Source organism: Onychostoma macrolepis, chromosome 06, assembly GCF_012432095.1.
Source record: "Onychostoma macrolepis isolate SWU-2019 chromosome 06, ASM1243209v1, whole genome shotgun sequence".
NCBI lineage: Eukaryota > Metazoa > Chordata > Actinopteri > Cypriniformes > Cyprinidae > Onychostoma > Onychostoma macrolepis.
In genome coordinates this window covers 9118716-9133982 of record NC_081160.1, presented here as the reverse complement: position 1 = coordinate 9133982, position 15267 = coordinate 9118716, and the positions used below count along the sequence as shown (strand labels likewise).

Genomic DNA, 15267 nt, shown 5'->3' with positions numbered 1-15267 from the left:
ATTATCCGTCAAAAATAGACTCGGTGCCTATCTTTAGTGATGCAGAGAGCCGCTTCAGAAACTTGCCACGGCGCGGCTAATCAGCTCCGGTGGCCGTGGAGCTGTAATGTGCCGCAGACGTGTGCAGTGTAAATAAGGGGCAAGAGATTTATTCATCATAAAGTGTAGATCGCATAATACTCGCGCTAGACTGAAGACAGTTATGATGTTCTTTGGTATTGTAAATGTTCTTTGCTCATTTTGAATAACTGAGGAAATGTAACGTTCATCGTTTGATTAACTGCTCATCACCAAACATTTCAAGAACATTCTTCCTCCAGAAAGATTCTTGATTAGTTTTAGCAATAACAACATGGTAAAATTATATTACAATTGTGAGTCTTTTAAATTGTGACGTTTTAAATTTGAGATCATTGACACAACACGGCAGCAATGTTGTCCTATTTGTATAGACCAACAATCTTAAAATTGAATAAACATTGATATATTACTTGATGTCATTAATGACTAATTTGATCAATGGAGTATATATTGAATGTCACCTAACCAAACCAGAAAACGGGTCTCATCACATCCTCTTATCTGAGAGAGTGTTTACAGCTGTATGAACTGATGGCGATAATCAGCCTAACCTAGCTAGTTGTATTTTTTTTTTTTTTTTATTCATTTATTTTTGGCAGTTTGCCTTTATTAATAAAGGATAGTAAGGGCAGTTGTGGCCTAATGGACTTGTAGCCTGAAGGTCACGGGTTCAAGTCTCAGGTCTGGCAGGAATTGTGGGTGGGGGGAGTGAATAACCAGCACTCTCTTCCACCTTCGATACCATAACTGTGGTGAGACCTCCAACTGCTCCCCGGGCACCGCAGCATTGGCTGCCCACTGCTCTGGGTGTGTGTTCACTGCTGTGTGTGTGCACTTGGATGGGTTAAATGAGCACAAATTCCGAGTATGGATCACCATACTTGGCCACACCTCACTTCACTTAGTGTAGACAGTAGACAAGAAGCGAGAGGAGTGGGGTCGGGAAAGGTCCTCGAGCCAGGATTCGAACTCGGAACGCCCGCAATGCAACAGCGTTATATGTCAGTGCAATGCCCACTAGGCTATCGGCACCGACACAGCTAGTGAGAAGAAGAAAAATAATTAAAAAAAAAACTTTTAGATGTTAATTTGTATATGTGATGGACATCAGTTATGATTATTTTTGGTAAGTAAATCAGCTCTGTATTTAACAAAGGATATACAAAAAACACGAACCAGAAGCAATTCGACCTTTTTTTTATTTAAATGTTTCATTGATTTGACAAACTTTTTTTTTTTTTTTTTTTAACTTATAGAAATAATGTAGCCATGATAAATTTATTCAGTAACATGGGATAATTGTATGCATTTCTTGTTAAACATGAAATTACCCAGGCTGTGTACCGGGACGCCAGCTCGCAAGTTCACACGCTTCGGCGGATAGTTCGTGAGAAGGATGAGACCATTCAGAAGCAGTCCACTCTGGAGAAGAAAATCCATGAGCTTGAGCGCCGAGGCAGTCTCCAGATCCAGGTGAGGGGTGAGGGAGATGGGGAAGGAGACGTGTCTCCGCTGCCGTCACCTCCTCAGCCAATGGCTCTTTCCCCCTGCCCTGATGCCATGGCTCTGGCCGGAGCCTGTGCTGGCGCAACTTATAGCTCTGGCAGCATGTCCCAGACTGGCACTCTCCGAGCAATGGCCACACCACCTCCTCCTCCCCCTCCACCACCTCCAATGGCAAGTTCCTCTGGTGAGTAATGGTTTCAACCAATCTGATGGTTCAGCACACATTTAATGAGGGTATAATGAAATGATTACTTTCTACATCTAAAGATGATTAATGTTATGGGTTTTACCCAGTGTGACTGCCATAATTTTATTTAATTGGGGTGGTGTAGCCTCATGGTCTTGGGTTCAAACAGTGCCACTACTTAAATTTACAGGGCCTGAGAACTAAATGTTTAGAGGTGGGCCCCCTTCCCATGGGCTCAATGAAAAGTCTGTACCACAGAGGATCTTAATTGGCTCACTTTGTCACAAGAAACAATATTCCCCTAAAAATGCCTCTCTTGCAAACCCTACAAGGGTTGATCCGTGATCTATTATGATTATTTATTTAACTTCAGGTTTCTCCAGGGGGATTGTTTCTGTATTGTGTGTAAAAATGATGGTTGGCTAAATACATGATATACATTATGGATATATTAATAATTATAAATATATACACTAATGCCCGGCTCACACTGTGCGATTTTGGTCATCTGAGGCAAATTTTGAAAATCCTAAAAGATTCCTATAATCCTAGATTAAAATCTGTAGTCTTTGATCGCTGGTTTGACATGTTAATGGCCGTTGCAATCAAATTTCACCTCCGAAGAAATTCTGGCAGAGTCGGAAGATTTGGCGCACAGTCCTGCAGTGTGACTACCCCTACGATGAATGCCAAATTGTCTCCGTTTTTCAAGACAAGCTATGAGCAGAATTAATGCTAGAGAATTATTCTATCAGCCATAAACTCCGGCGCTCCCGTCCTCCGCTCACGGAATTCATCTGATATGTTGCCTTTTCTACACTGGTTGCGCCGCTGTTTTCATGTGGGTGTGTAGATCTGCATACACTATTCTTCTTAAATATGCCGGTATTGCCGCCGTTCATATACTTTTCATGATAGCCAACATTTCGGTCCCGCGTGCAATGCAGTTCGCAGTCACTGGACGTGTATATGTAGATAATGTAAAACTCCGGACAAGTTTTCTTGCGCGCACCCGTTTTAATTCGTCTGGCATTAATGACAACTGAGATCCCATAGTGTGACATGATCATCATGTTCGTACAGTCTGACAAGTACAATCCTAAAGGACTTTTTAAAAAATCGCAGTGTGAGCCCGGCTTAATGTGAATAAGTTTGAGGTCAAGATTTTTTAAAAGGTTTATAAAAGAAGTCCCTTATGTTCAAGTCTGTAATTTTTTTTCAATTAATTTCAATATTTTTCATTTCAAATAAAGAAATTTTTTTTATATGCATATTACAAATATTTTAAAGGGGTCATATGACGTTGCTAAAAAGAACATTATTTTGTGTATTTGGTGTAACGCAATGTGCCTATTCGGTTTAAGGTTCAAAAAACACATTATTTTCCACAAACTACATTTATTGTTGCTCCTCTATGCGCCGCCTTTCTGAAACGTGCCAATTTTTACAAAGCTCATCATTCTGAGAAGCGAGCTGTGCTTTGATTGGCCAGCTAGCCAGTGCGTTGTGATTGGCCGAATACCTCAAGTGTGAGCAGAAATGTTACGTATTAACGTATTGTGATGCTGTGTCCCGGCGCGACGACACAAAAACAAAAAAATCCATTATAAACGAGGCATTTGTTGCATCCAGTGGGGACATTACTGATTATAATGACTTGTACTGTCTTTTTACGCGACGCGTCAGTAGCAAATTCTTTAAATAACAGCCTTTGTGCAAGCCAGCATTGTAGGCTACTCTTCCAGGTTCAGGAAATAGTCCTCCGTAAAATGTGCTGCACACACTCTAATATTTGGGTTGTACTGTTCTGGAACAGTGTTGTAAATACAACTTAACAACTGATTTCTAGTTGTGTCCACTTTTGGAAGCCTAAACAAAGTACTTTCGCTTTCACAACAAAACACAGCGTCTCCACGACATGGCGCCGGATAATAGTTCTGCCTTCTTTCATTGCGTATACGTTTGGGCGGTGTTTTGCAAATCTTCCCACACCGTGACGTAGACATGTTTGAATGAGCTGTTTTAGGAGGGTGTGGTCGAGTCTTAACTTTTATAAAGACTGTAGTCTTTGCAACTTCAGGAATCTTATCTATGCACAAACAGCTTGTAACACTCCAAAGAGAAAGGAAAACTTGAAATCGCATCATATGACCCCTTTAAAATGTAATTTATTGTTGGAATGGCAAATACTTTATATTTTAATAAAAGTAAAATATAAAGTATAAATATAAATATTCATGTTAAACTACTTTTTTTTTTTTCCTTTATTTATTAATTTTTCAAATATGTTCAGAGAAAAAAAGTTCAAACAATTATATAATTATGTATTTTCTTTTCCCACCCTGTTTCACAACCTTAAATGAACAGAAAGTGGAAACATAATAAATAAATAACCAAACAACCAAATAAATAATTATATGAATAAATGATTAACAATATTAACAGTGCTTACTATGCAAAATAGCAGGATACATTTCAATATTTTGTTATCAAACAGGTATATCAAAGTCAGTTTTGTTAACAAAAGTAAATGTTCCCAAAAAAATTAAATTAAATTAATAATAAAAATGGGGGCACTCAATAGTCATACTGTGTAGATACAGAAGTAAGCATGGCATAACCAAGTATATTAAAGTCAGATGGCCTTTCTAAAACTTTAGTTCTATTAATTAGAAGGTAGGGTCTTCATCTTTTCAAAATATGTAATCATAGGTTTCCAAATTTTAGCAAATGTTTGGATGGATCCTTTTTTGACACATTTTATTTTTTCTAGTTTTAAATATAATATCAAATCACAAATCCACATTGAAGTTTTTGGTGGATTTTTTGGCTTCCATTCCAACAATATTCTCCTTCTTGCTAATAGTGAAGCAAAAGCAAAGACATTTTCCATATTGTTAGTTAAAGATATTCCATGTTCTGGCACTCCAAAGATAGCAATTTCAACACAGGGTGTTATATTCAAGTTAAAAGCTTTGTTTAGTGTTTTAAATACAAGTGTCCAGTAGTTCTTCAGCTTTTGGCAGGACCAAAACATATGAATAAGGTCAGCTTTATCACTTTTGCATCGATCACATCTGTCATCAACATTTGGATACATTTTCGAAAGTCTAGATTTAGTGTAATATGTTCGGTGAAGTATCTTAAATTGTATAAGATTAAGGCGTGCACAGGTGGTTGATCCATTTACTTTTTTTAGGGCATCATCCCATATTTCATCAATTATTCTTTGGTCTATATCTTTGGTCCACTTTTCTTAAATTTTTTCAATTGAGGTATTACTTGCAGACACAATTATATTATATAATGCAGAAATTTGACCTTTGGGGGTTACAGGGATCTGTAAAATTTTATCCATTAGTGAGATAGGGGGTAGGTTAGGAAAGGCGGAACTTTGAGATTGAATAAAATGTCGGACTTGAAAATAACGAAACCGGTTAGATTGTGCTAGCTGAAATTTCTGTAGAAGCTCGTTGAAACTAGCGAAAGTGTTATCAATGTAAAAATCACTGCATTTAGCCAATCCAATAATCTGCCATTGTACGTAGGTGTAGTCTATTTTACCAGCAGGGAATAGAGGGTTGTTACTGAGAGGGCTTAACCAGGAGAAGTCCTTAAGTTTGTACGTTTGTCTAAATTGAGACCAATTTTTTTAAGTGTTGAACTTACGACTGGGTTTGAGGTATACTGATAAGGGGGTTAAACTACTCTTGTGTTTAAAATATTAATACTTATTAGTTGTATGATAGCTTATAATTCATTGAATATATCCTAAGAAAAGAGAAAAACCGTAAATGTATTGGGCTATAGGCACATTCATGAAGTCCAGCTTATCATATATATATTAATAATGTTTTTCTGAACCTAGATTCTGTGACAGCGGCCTAACTAAATACCTAACAAACCACTATTTTACCAAGTTTTTACTGTTATGGTGTTTTTGGGTACAATTATTTAAAGAGCCACCAGATATATTAACCTGAACTGATCAAGTAGAATAATGTAAACATCCAAACCAATTATCAGTCTGTCTCTTCTAAGTAGTTATTCTTTGATACATGTTGTAATTCTGTTAAGTGGATACAGATGTGCTCAAGCTTGCTGTCTTCAATGAACTTAATCGTTAATTAATTGTTAGAGGTTCACATAATCTCTCTCTTCTCTTGTAGTTCCCAACGGCCCATCGGCAGATCTCGCTCCTCCACCGCCGCCTCCACCTCCTCCACCACCTCCTCCCCCACCTCCACCTCCTGGGCACTCTATTGAGATCTCTGCTCCTTTACCCCCACCTCCTCCTCCTTGTGCTCCTCCTCTCCCAGGAAGCGGCACGCCAACTGTCATATTCAACTCTGGCTTGACGGGTATGTATTTGATTATTTCACTGTGATTTTTTTTTTTTTTTTTTTTTTTTTAATTGTCTGTTTTAGATCATATTATTTTTCCTTGAAATAATTTTCCAAGCTCTTGTGGATTTTTGTTCAGCACTTCTTAGCACTTAGAAGCATTTTCTTCTTTCTCTTTCTAGACATTTGTGCTTTATAACTCTCTAAACATTTGTTTTTATCTACTCTCTTTTTTTCCTGCTCTCAAAGATGGACCAATCAAGCTCTTCTGTAGGTTTCCTGATACTTGTCATGGCCACTGTCATGACTAACTGTCATGATCTAGTCATATTATGTGTTGTGTGTCTTTGCTTAACACGTTATCATGTATTCTTGTGATTGCATTCTTTTTAATCTCATTGAGTAGTTGTTTTGGTAGTCACAGGACTTGTTTCTTTCTTGGCAGCTGTGAAAATTAAAAGCCAATCAAAACCAAGTTCCGCATGCCAGTATTCAATTGGGTGGCTCTGAAACCAAATCAGATCAACGGCACTGTCTTCAATGAAATCGATGACGAGAGGATCCTAGAGGTATTTGTCTGCAGCACTTCACATGGTGTGAAATGTGTGATCTCCATCAACTCTGCATGTATTACACCGCCAAGCTGGTCTACTTGATTATCATGTTCCTGTTTTGAGTTATTGCTACATATTAGGAAGTTGCCAGATGGTGTTTATTGCTCAGTTTAGTTTCAGCTCATTTTTTAAAGTACATTCTGTAACTGCTGCTACTAAAATCGCAAGAAACGACACATACATAAAGTCAAACATCAGTGCCCTTGGCGGCTCATTGTACTTCAGTAATCTGACACAGTTCCGGGGGGAAAAAATGTAGACTGATGTTGGCTGACTACCAGAACGAGCCATGTTTTTGGATGGGAAGGGGTTCAGGAAAGTCATTTTGGAGGTAGCGCAAGAACATTTTGATAAAACAATATGGAGAAAATGTATTTGAAATAACCAATGACCAGGATGTCCTACTATGCACGAAGCATTGGTGCCATTAGTGTTGTCTGTATTCCATGTTAACTTTTTAATTTGTGGTGACTGTTAATGTTTTCGAACACCAAGTTGTAGGAGTGCTGTGGATTACAACTTTAATACTGCTTTTGTTTGCAGGATTTAAATGTGGATGAGTTTGAAGAAATGTTCAAGACCAAAGCCCAGGGCCCTGCCGTCGACATGACGATGCAAAAGCAGAAGGCTCCTCAGAAGGGTCCCAATAAAGTATCACTACTGGAGGCCAACAGGGCCAAAAACCTCGCCATCACGCTCCGCAAGGCAGGAAAGAGTCCAGAAGAGATCTGCAAAGCAATCCAGACGTAAGTCTCCCATTTGCCTTTAATAGTAAGATAAAGATAAACCATATTCTCTGTGAGATGTTTACAGAACTGGGATTGCTCAGGATTGGATTGGTTCATCTGCTTGTTAGAATATTAGGCAGTTCTGGTTCTGTTTTTTTGAGTTCAGCTCCTACATCTTCTATCCCTGCTAGTTTTTGTTTTTGTCTTTGTTTGTTTTTTGTTTTGTTGATTTTGTGGTGTTTTGTTTTTTGTTAATGTTGGGGGGTTTTTTTTAGGTTTGTTTTTTTGAATAGCACTCTGATCATTTTCTCTCACCTCCCTCAGGTTTGACCTACGTACAGTGCCTGTGGATTTCGTGGAGTGTTTGATGCGCTTCATGCCCACTGAAAGTGAGGTGAAGATGCTCCGCCAGTATGAGCGGGAGCGACGGCCAATGGACGGGGTCACTGATGAGGACCGGTTCATGATGCTCTTCAGTAAGATTGAAAGGCTGCCACAGCGGATGACCATCATGGCCTTCATGGGCAACTTTAGCGATAGCCTGCAGATGCTCACACCGGTAAGTTGGAAAGAGAAAAAGAGGAATAATATCAACATTATTAATATTAATATCAACAAAGAACAATCTGAAATGCATTTATACATTTGTCTGTTTGCTGTTACTGTTTTTCCTACAGCAACTGCATGCTATCATAGCAGCATCTGTATCCATAAAATCATCACAGAAATTAAAGAAAATCCTTGAGGTAAGCCAATATAACTTTAATGTCTCACAGTTTCTTGCCGTTTTAGAGCCTTACTTGTAATTACGTGATATCTCTCATTTCAGATCATTTTGGCCCTTGGGAACTACATGAACAGTAGTAAGAGAGGAGCCGTTTATGGCTTCAAACTTCAGAGCTTGGATTTGGTAACTTATTACATTTCATAATTCTTTGCAAAGCTAAAAACCATGCACTTGTTTTTGTTTTTTTGTAGACATTATTAAATTTATTCTGACTTTATTAACATTTATTATAATACTATAATATTTCCTGCCTTCAGCTGTTGGAGACCAAGTCCACAGACAGGAAGCAGACACTTTTGCACTACATAGCTAATGTGGTGAAGGAGAAATATCCTGTTGTATGTGTTTTTTACAATGAGCTGCACTACATTGAGAAAGCTGCTGCAGGTAAGTCTCCATCAACCCTAAAAAGAATATTTAAAATACACTAATTAGAAATGGTAATTATATTTGTAAATTAGTGCCTAACCATTTTTTAGTTAAAAAAAAAAAAAGAAAACTTGAATGAAAATTGGAAATGCTGCCTTGGCAACTAACTGATTTTAACTGAAATTAGTTTGAGATAAAGTACTGAAATAACTAAAACTAAAATCAAAATAAATTAAAACTAAATATAAATATTTAAAAAAACGAATAAGTTACAAGCACACAAAAAAATCACTGATACTTAAATTAAAAAGAATACAGTATAATTCAAAGTTAATAAATTCTGTAATAGTACATAATACTAAAGTTGCACTTTGTAAATACATTTTAAAATGTTATTAGGTCTCACATTAACAAAGAAATACAAAAAATGTTGTCTTCTAATATGCATTTTTGTGCTATAATACGATAATATGTTATATGGTTGATTCTACAGTAAGTTTGTTTTTGACGGTGGATCTCATTATTCCCATGTTGCAGTCTCACTGGAGAATGTTCTCCTGGATGTGAAGGAACTACAGAGAGGTATGGATCTGACCAGAAGAGAGTACAGCATGCATGGCCACAACTCCCTGCTCAAAGACTTCATCCATCACAACGAGGCCAGACTGAAGAAGCTCCTGGATGATGCTAGGATTGCACAGGTAGAAAAAAGAAGGGTATAGGGTATTGTGGTTAAATATCTGAGCTGGTAATGGTAAGGCTGTAGGTTTGAATCTCACAAGGCATAATCCATGATCATGTGGCTTGCATGTAATTACAGGATGCCTTTGACGATGTTATCAAATTCTTCGGGGAGAGCCCCAAGACCATGCCACCCTCTGTGTTCTTCCCTGTGTTTGTTCGCTTCGTCAAGTCCTATAGGGTGAGTATGAATGCTATCAGTGCATCAATTTCCTGCTTGCTCACACAAGGCCCAGATCTAATTTGTCATTGTTTTCAGCAAGCGGATGAAGAAAACGAACAGAGGAAGAGGCAAGAGCAACTGATGATGGAGAAACTTCTGGAACAGGAGGCCATGATGGAGGAGCACGAGAATCAACAGGTATGATGAGATGAGAGCTGTAGTAGAGCACACTAGGGCTGGATTGAAAATATCAGTTTCTCGATTTTATCAGTTCTCATTTTGAGGAACCAATAATGATTCTTAAATCCCAAAAATTGATCTTTTACTCTATGCTGTTTTCATTTGGTGTGTAAATGAGACTTGGTGTGTGCACACGTTATCATATAGCATACCTTCCATCCAACAAACGATTGATTGAAACCGTGTCAGATTTCAAATTGTCAATTTTATTATAAAATTCGAACAATAAATACCATTTTGGAACTCTTTAATGTGATGTAAAAGATCGCTGTAGCTGCCTTAGTTCAAGCAATGTGCCATACACATAAACTGATCCTCTCTTCCTTTTTACTACTAGTTAAAGCACAAAATAAACATAAATGAATATGAGAAGATTGAAAAATACAGTACAACATACTAAAATGTATCATGTCTATTGTATTCATACAATCAAGTGTTTCAACTCCAGAAAGTCGTCAATAAAACAGCTTGTAAATGTAATATTACCTTTAAAGCCATTCAATGATCATAGCTTAATAGTTAACTATAAAAAAATAACTTTAGAGAGAGCATTTTGCTAAATATGTATATAATCATTACATTTTTACTTAACCTATGTTTTGTATAGCCACCATTTAAATATTTATATTTTTTTCAAAAAACAAATTGTAGTAGAAATAATTGTCATAAAGTTATTTTAATGTTATTTTAAAGAAAACTTCCTTATGTGAAATTCAACTGTTTGTATACAAATCATTTAATTTTAACTTTTAATGTAATGGTAATGTACCGACTGACAGAATTCCCTGTAATAGTTTACAGCGTTACTTTTTAGTTAATAGAGAATTTTGTCCTTAAACTGACATGTACTGTTTCTGAATCAATATCGAATCGAACTGAGATCAGAATTGAAATCAAATCAAATCGAATCGCAATTTGTGTCGATATTCAGCTCTAGAGTGCACTACAATGTACATTACAGGAATATTAAGCGTTAAAATTACAGCAAAACTGTGTGCAATAACTGTATGTTCTATCATTTATTAATTTGCACAAACTCAAGTCACCATCTCACAAGGGCAAGCGGCAGCAGCAGGAGCTGATTACTGAGTTAAGGAAGAGACAAGGCAAAGATAGCCGCCACGTCTACGAAGGCAAAGATGGAGCCATTGAGGACATCATTACAGGTAAGAACGCTACCGGACGCAAGCGCCAAACAGATTCATTTGATTGTATGAACGTCAGATGAATCTGTTTTCCTAAGTGTGTATTGGTCTTGTTCTTTTGATAGTAACAGTAGACGTACAGTAGCAGTAGATGCCATGCTGTTTAGCCTTACTGGAGTTTAGAGGCTTGAAGTTTCTGTCTGATTCTGTGCTTTTTCTAGAGCTTCTAGCTTTTGGTGTTTCTGTGTTGTGATTGGCTATTATTTTGCTGCAGTGCTGAAGACCGTCCCCTTTACCGCACGATCAGCCAAACGTGGCTCGCGGTTCTTCTGTGACCCCGCCCTCTCCGAGGACTTCCATTACTAAACTAAATTCTGTCCCCTCAGAAAGGTGCCTTTAAGTCCGTCTCTTCTTCACTCATCTCCCAATCATTCCCTCCATCCTTCTCTATATATGTTTCTTCATTTTTTTTACCATTCACCTGGGTGAGGGCATTAAATACAGGATGGAAACGTGAATTCTCTGCATAAAAAATGCATGCCTGCCTTCAATAATTTTCTTTTTTTGCATTTTGTTTCCTGCACACTATTCAAATCTCGTCGGATTTAAAAATCTATTGAAGTGTCCCCTCCCATTGAGTAGTTTTAATACACTTTTAAGCAAAAAATGTATCTTGGTAACCACCTTCCAACATATCATGACTTATCAGAAGGATCTGAATTGTAGGGATGCACTGATATTACAATTCTGTCTGATATGATAAGCTGATAATATATTATTTTGGTTTTGGAAACAGACAAATATACTATTCTATTTTATCTGAACAAAAATCTGCCATTTTAAATGCTCTAAATAAATGTAGGCATCACAGCATTATAATGTACAGTATGAAGAATGAATTTTGTCTCTTTAAGTTTTTCATTGGCTAGAGATTACATCTAACAGTGTTATTAATTTTTTTTTTTTGTTTGTAGAGATTAACTTCACAATTGCCGTCCTTTGATGCTAATTTTGTCACTCTAACAACAGGCAAAATAAATATGCACAGGTTAATATTCAATATTAAACAATACCAAATGGTAAAGACATAAATGGACATTATTAAAATATGAATTATATATAAAACTAACATCTAACATTGTTCTTAAATGATTGGTGTTAACCATTATATCCATTATCAACTGATATCAGTTTAAAGTATCACATTATAATGTACAGTATGAAGAATGAATATTTTAATTTTTTGAATTTGCTGAACAATTCAGCTAAATGTTATTAAACCATTAGTCGTTTGTGAAGTTTAACTTTAAAATTGCAAATAAACAATTGCAAAATTCCCCTTAAAATAGGGGAAATTAGCATGCAATGTTAAATATACAGTATCACCCATTATATCCAATATCAACTTATGCCATTAAATGGAAGAGACAGATAAATGGCCAATATTAAAATATTCAATTTTGTCAAAAAATTATTAGTGTCTTGTAAAGATGAACTTTTCCATAGCCATAATGTAAAAATAAGGGAAATTAGTATGCCCAGTTGTCTATTCAGTATCAACCGTTATATCAAACCTATACCAATTAATGGTATAGACAGATAGATGGAATAGAATATTACATTTTGCCAATTGGTTTCTGAAATACCTAATGACAAGTAAAAATAACACCCAATAACCGATATGGTACCAGAATATTGTGCATCCCTACTAAATTGATCTAAAACTAACCAAACATCTACCCACTTGCATGTTTTGTACCCATCTTTGGCCCTGTCTCATCCATATCCGCAAGCCCTGACTATAGGTGTGTTCACTTTGTAACGGTTTACTTGTTTGTCTTCAGACCTGCGCAGTCAACCCTTCCGACGGGCCGATGCCCTGAGGAGGAGTGGGAGAAGGAACTTGGAGGTACAGCACCTTCAGCTACGCAACATGGAGATCACCACCTGCTAGCCAAGCTTGATCAACTTTTAAGGACAGAAGGTGGGCCAATGACACTACTGGAAAACAAGAAACAAAAATAGCACACTTAGAACAATGGAAGGATGGATAAATATGACATTGAACTCTTCTGTTTACCTGGGATCTGGCATCTCGATTTAATGGACAGTTTTAAAGAAAGAAAGATGAACAAAAAAAGGTGTAGAATGTTGGATGCAATATGTTGGACTATACAGTCAATGTGGATTCTACCAATGGACATTAGGAAGAAAGATTGTGGTTTTTATGTTTAACTCTATTCAATTTTTGTGACATTGTGTATTATGTACAAGACAGAGCAGAAATGCCAAAGGAAGTCCTTGGATTGGCCCACAATTCATTTTCATTGTCATTTAACCTCTAGTTTTAAAACTCCAAACTGAGCAGCTTTTTCTGAGGGGAAGATTTACAAGATGCACTTTTAATTTTTCTTTATTTTTAACTTTGATCATCTTAAAACTGAACTTTTGATTAAAAAACACGGATGAAGTGCTAGAGGGAGATTCGATCTTAAGCTGGACTTGATACTGTAATGCTATTGAGGATTACTTTTTGCAGACTGAAAAATAACATGAAATGTTGAGAAAATGTTTACTACCAAGCATTCACAACCAATGTGACACTGTATGTACAATACATCTCATTTTAATCACAGACTTGCTCTCCTACTGGTTTTATCTCATGTGACATTTGTGAGCTGTGGAAAAGAGTTTGCTGTTTTTTTAAAAAAGAAGACATTTCATTGGACAAAAAAAAAGTCTTTTTTTTAAATGTACAGATATTTTGCTACAAAATTGAGCCTCTTATTTTTTACATTGTTCATCCATTGTGGTGCTGTACATATTGTTGAAACAAACCAACTTGTCCTACAATATCACTGGAATGTTATTAACTTTTATGTTGTTTAGTATGACAGTATTATTTAATCTGATGGTGAAGACAGTGAATCAACTTACTCTGTGACCTAAATTGCTCTCTCATCACTATTGTTGCATATGGTAAATGTCTGTGGTTGCACGTAACACTTGAAAGCTTGAACAGACACTAGTGGCACATATAACTTTTTTCTACTTTGATCTCTTTAACTGGAATCAGTGGTTGTGTGCAAATAAAGCAATGACACCAGCACCATTAAAAACAATGATTCTTTGTTTTGTGTGGTCGATGCAAGAATTCATTTTTATTTTACTGAAAATCTGGATTGACAAGTGAGGATGTTCAAAGATAAATGTGATGTTGGAGCTACTTGAAAATAAAAGTGGTGTGGGCACCTAATGCTGCCACAAGGTGGTAGCAACCCCTTGTGTTCAAGGATCTTAGCCATCTCTTTTTTTTTTTTTTGGCCCCAGCTCCATTGAACAGGCATTTAGACTAATAAACATGGTCAGATTACAGTTATTAATTTATTTAAACAACTATTCTTTTATAAAAACTATTTAATTAAACTATTCTTTTATTAAAATTGCCTATTGCTGTGATCTGCAATACTAAAAATGCAATTTGCTATATGTTGTAAAAGAAGAGTGATATGTTCAGCATAAATTGTCTGATAAAATGCTTCAAAATACTTTAACTATCAAACTTAGACCCTCATTTTTCAAATATGTGATGAACAATGCTTTCCTTTCTGTATTTAAAAATGAATGTACATAAAGAGCATTAAATAATACAAAAGAATCATCATCTAATTTTCAACCACTTCAGTTCAACAGTTTCACCAGGTCACAGTGGGATACCTCTATCCTGTCTGCTGGCTAATGGACATCACAAAAGGTTGGGGACCAGTTCACGATGCAGAACTAAAGAGGAGAAAGATAAAAGCTGACAACTCCTCACGCTATGGAGAACGTGGGCAGACCTCCCAACTGCCACTGTCAGAAACTTTAAGAGTGCTGAAGAAGTGTTCCATGAAAGAACTATGAAAAACAGAAATGAAATTTTACAATAGATAAGTGCTTCGAGACAGTGAAAAATATTTTAAAAATGTAAAAACGTATTCAAGTAATTAGTCAATTAACAGATGCATTTAACCAAAATGAACATACTATACTGGTTGTAACATGATATTGCTGTAGAATGTCTAGATGACATTTAACTTGAAAGATTAATAGTAGTTTCACACAAAGTCATGAACTTCTGTAAGAAAAAAAATTAAATCAAGCAAAAAAAAAAAAAATGTAGTCATTTAAGTAATATTTCAGTTATTTATTTTTTCTTCCACACTATCTCTTACATCAATGACAACTCAATTCAGTATGTGGTCAGTCAGCATCAAATTATTATTATTATTATTTAATATGAATATGACTGGAGCACTGAAGCCCAAAAGCAATAAGGAAAGACTTTTGACGTTTGGTACATGGAATTAAATATCATATTAAA

General features: G+C 36.3%; 1 protein-coding gene across 1 annotated transcript in view; it reads left to right on the top strand.

Moving 5' to 3' along the window:
* fmnl2b (formin-like 2b) overlaps nt 1-14490 on the top strand; it is a 31080-nt gene extending 16590 nt beyond the window's left edge. The window contains 15 exon segments of the mRNA XM_058778019.1: nt 1417-1771; nt 5944-6135; nt 6367-6387; nt 6563-6571; nt 6574-6686; nt 7275-7477; nt 7784-8018; nt 8137-8205; nt 8289-8369; nt 8504-8633; nt 9153-9316; nt 9436-9537; nt 9616-9717; nt 10802-10925; nt 12749-14490. Coding sequence (XP_058634002.1) covers nt 1417-1771; nt 5944-6135; nt 6367-6387; nt 6563-6571; nt 6574-6686; nt 7275-7477; nt 7784-8018; nt 8137-8205; nt 8289-8369; nt 8504-8633; nt 9153-9316; nt 9436-9537; nt 9616-9717; nt 10802-10925; nt 12749-12858 — 2010 coding nt within the window. The 3' untranslated portion in view covers nt 12859-14490.
* The last annotated feature ends 777 nt before the right edge of the window (nt 14491-15267 follow it).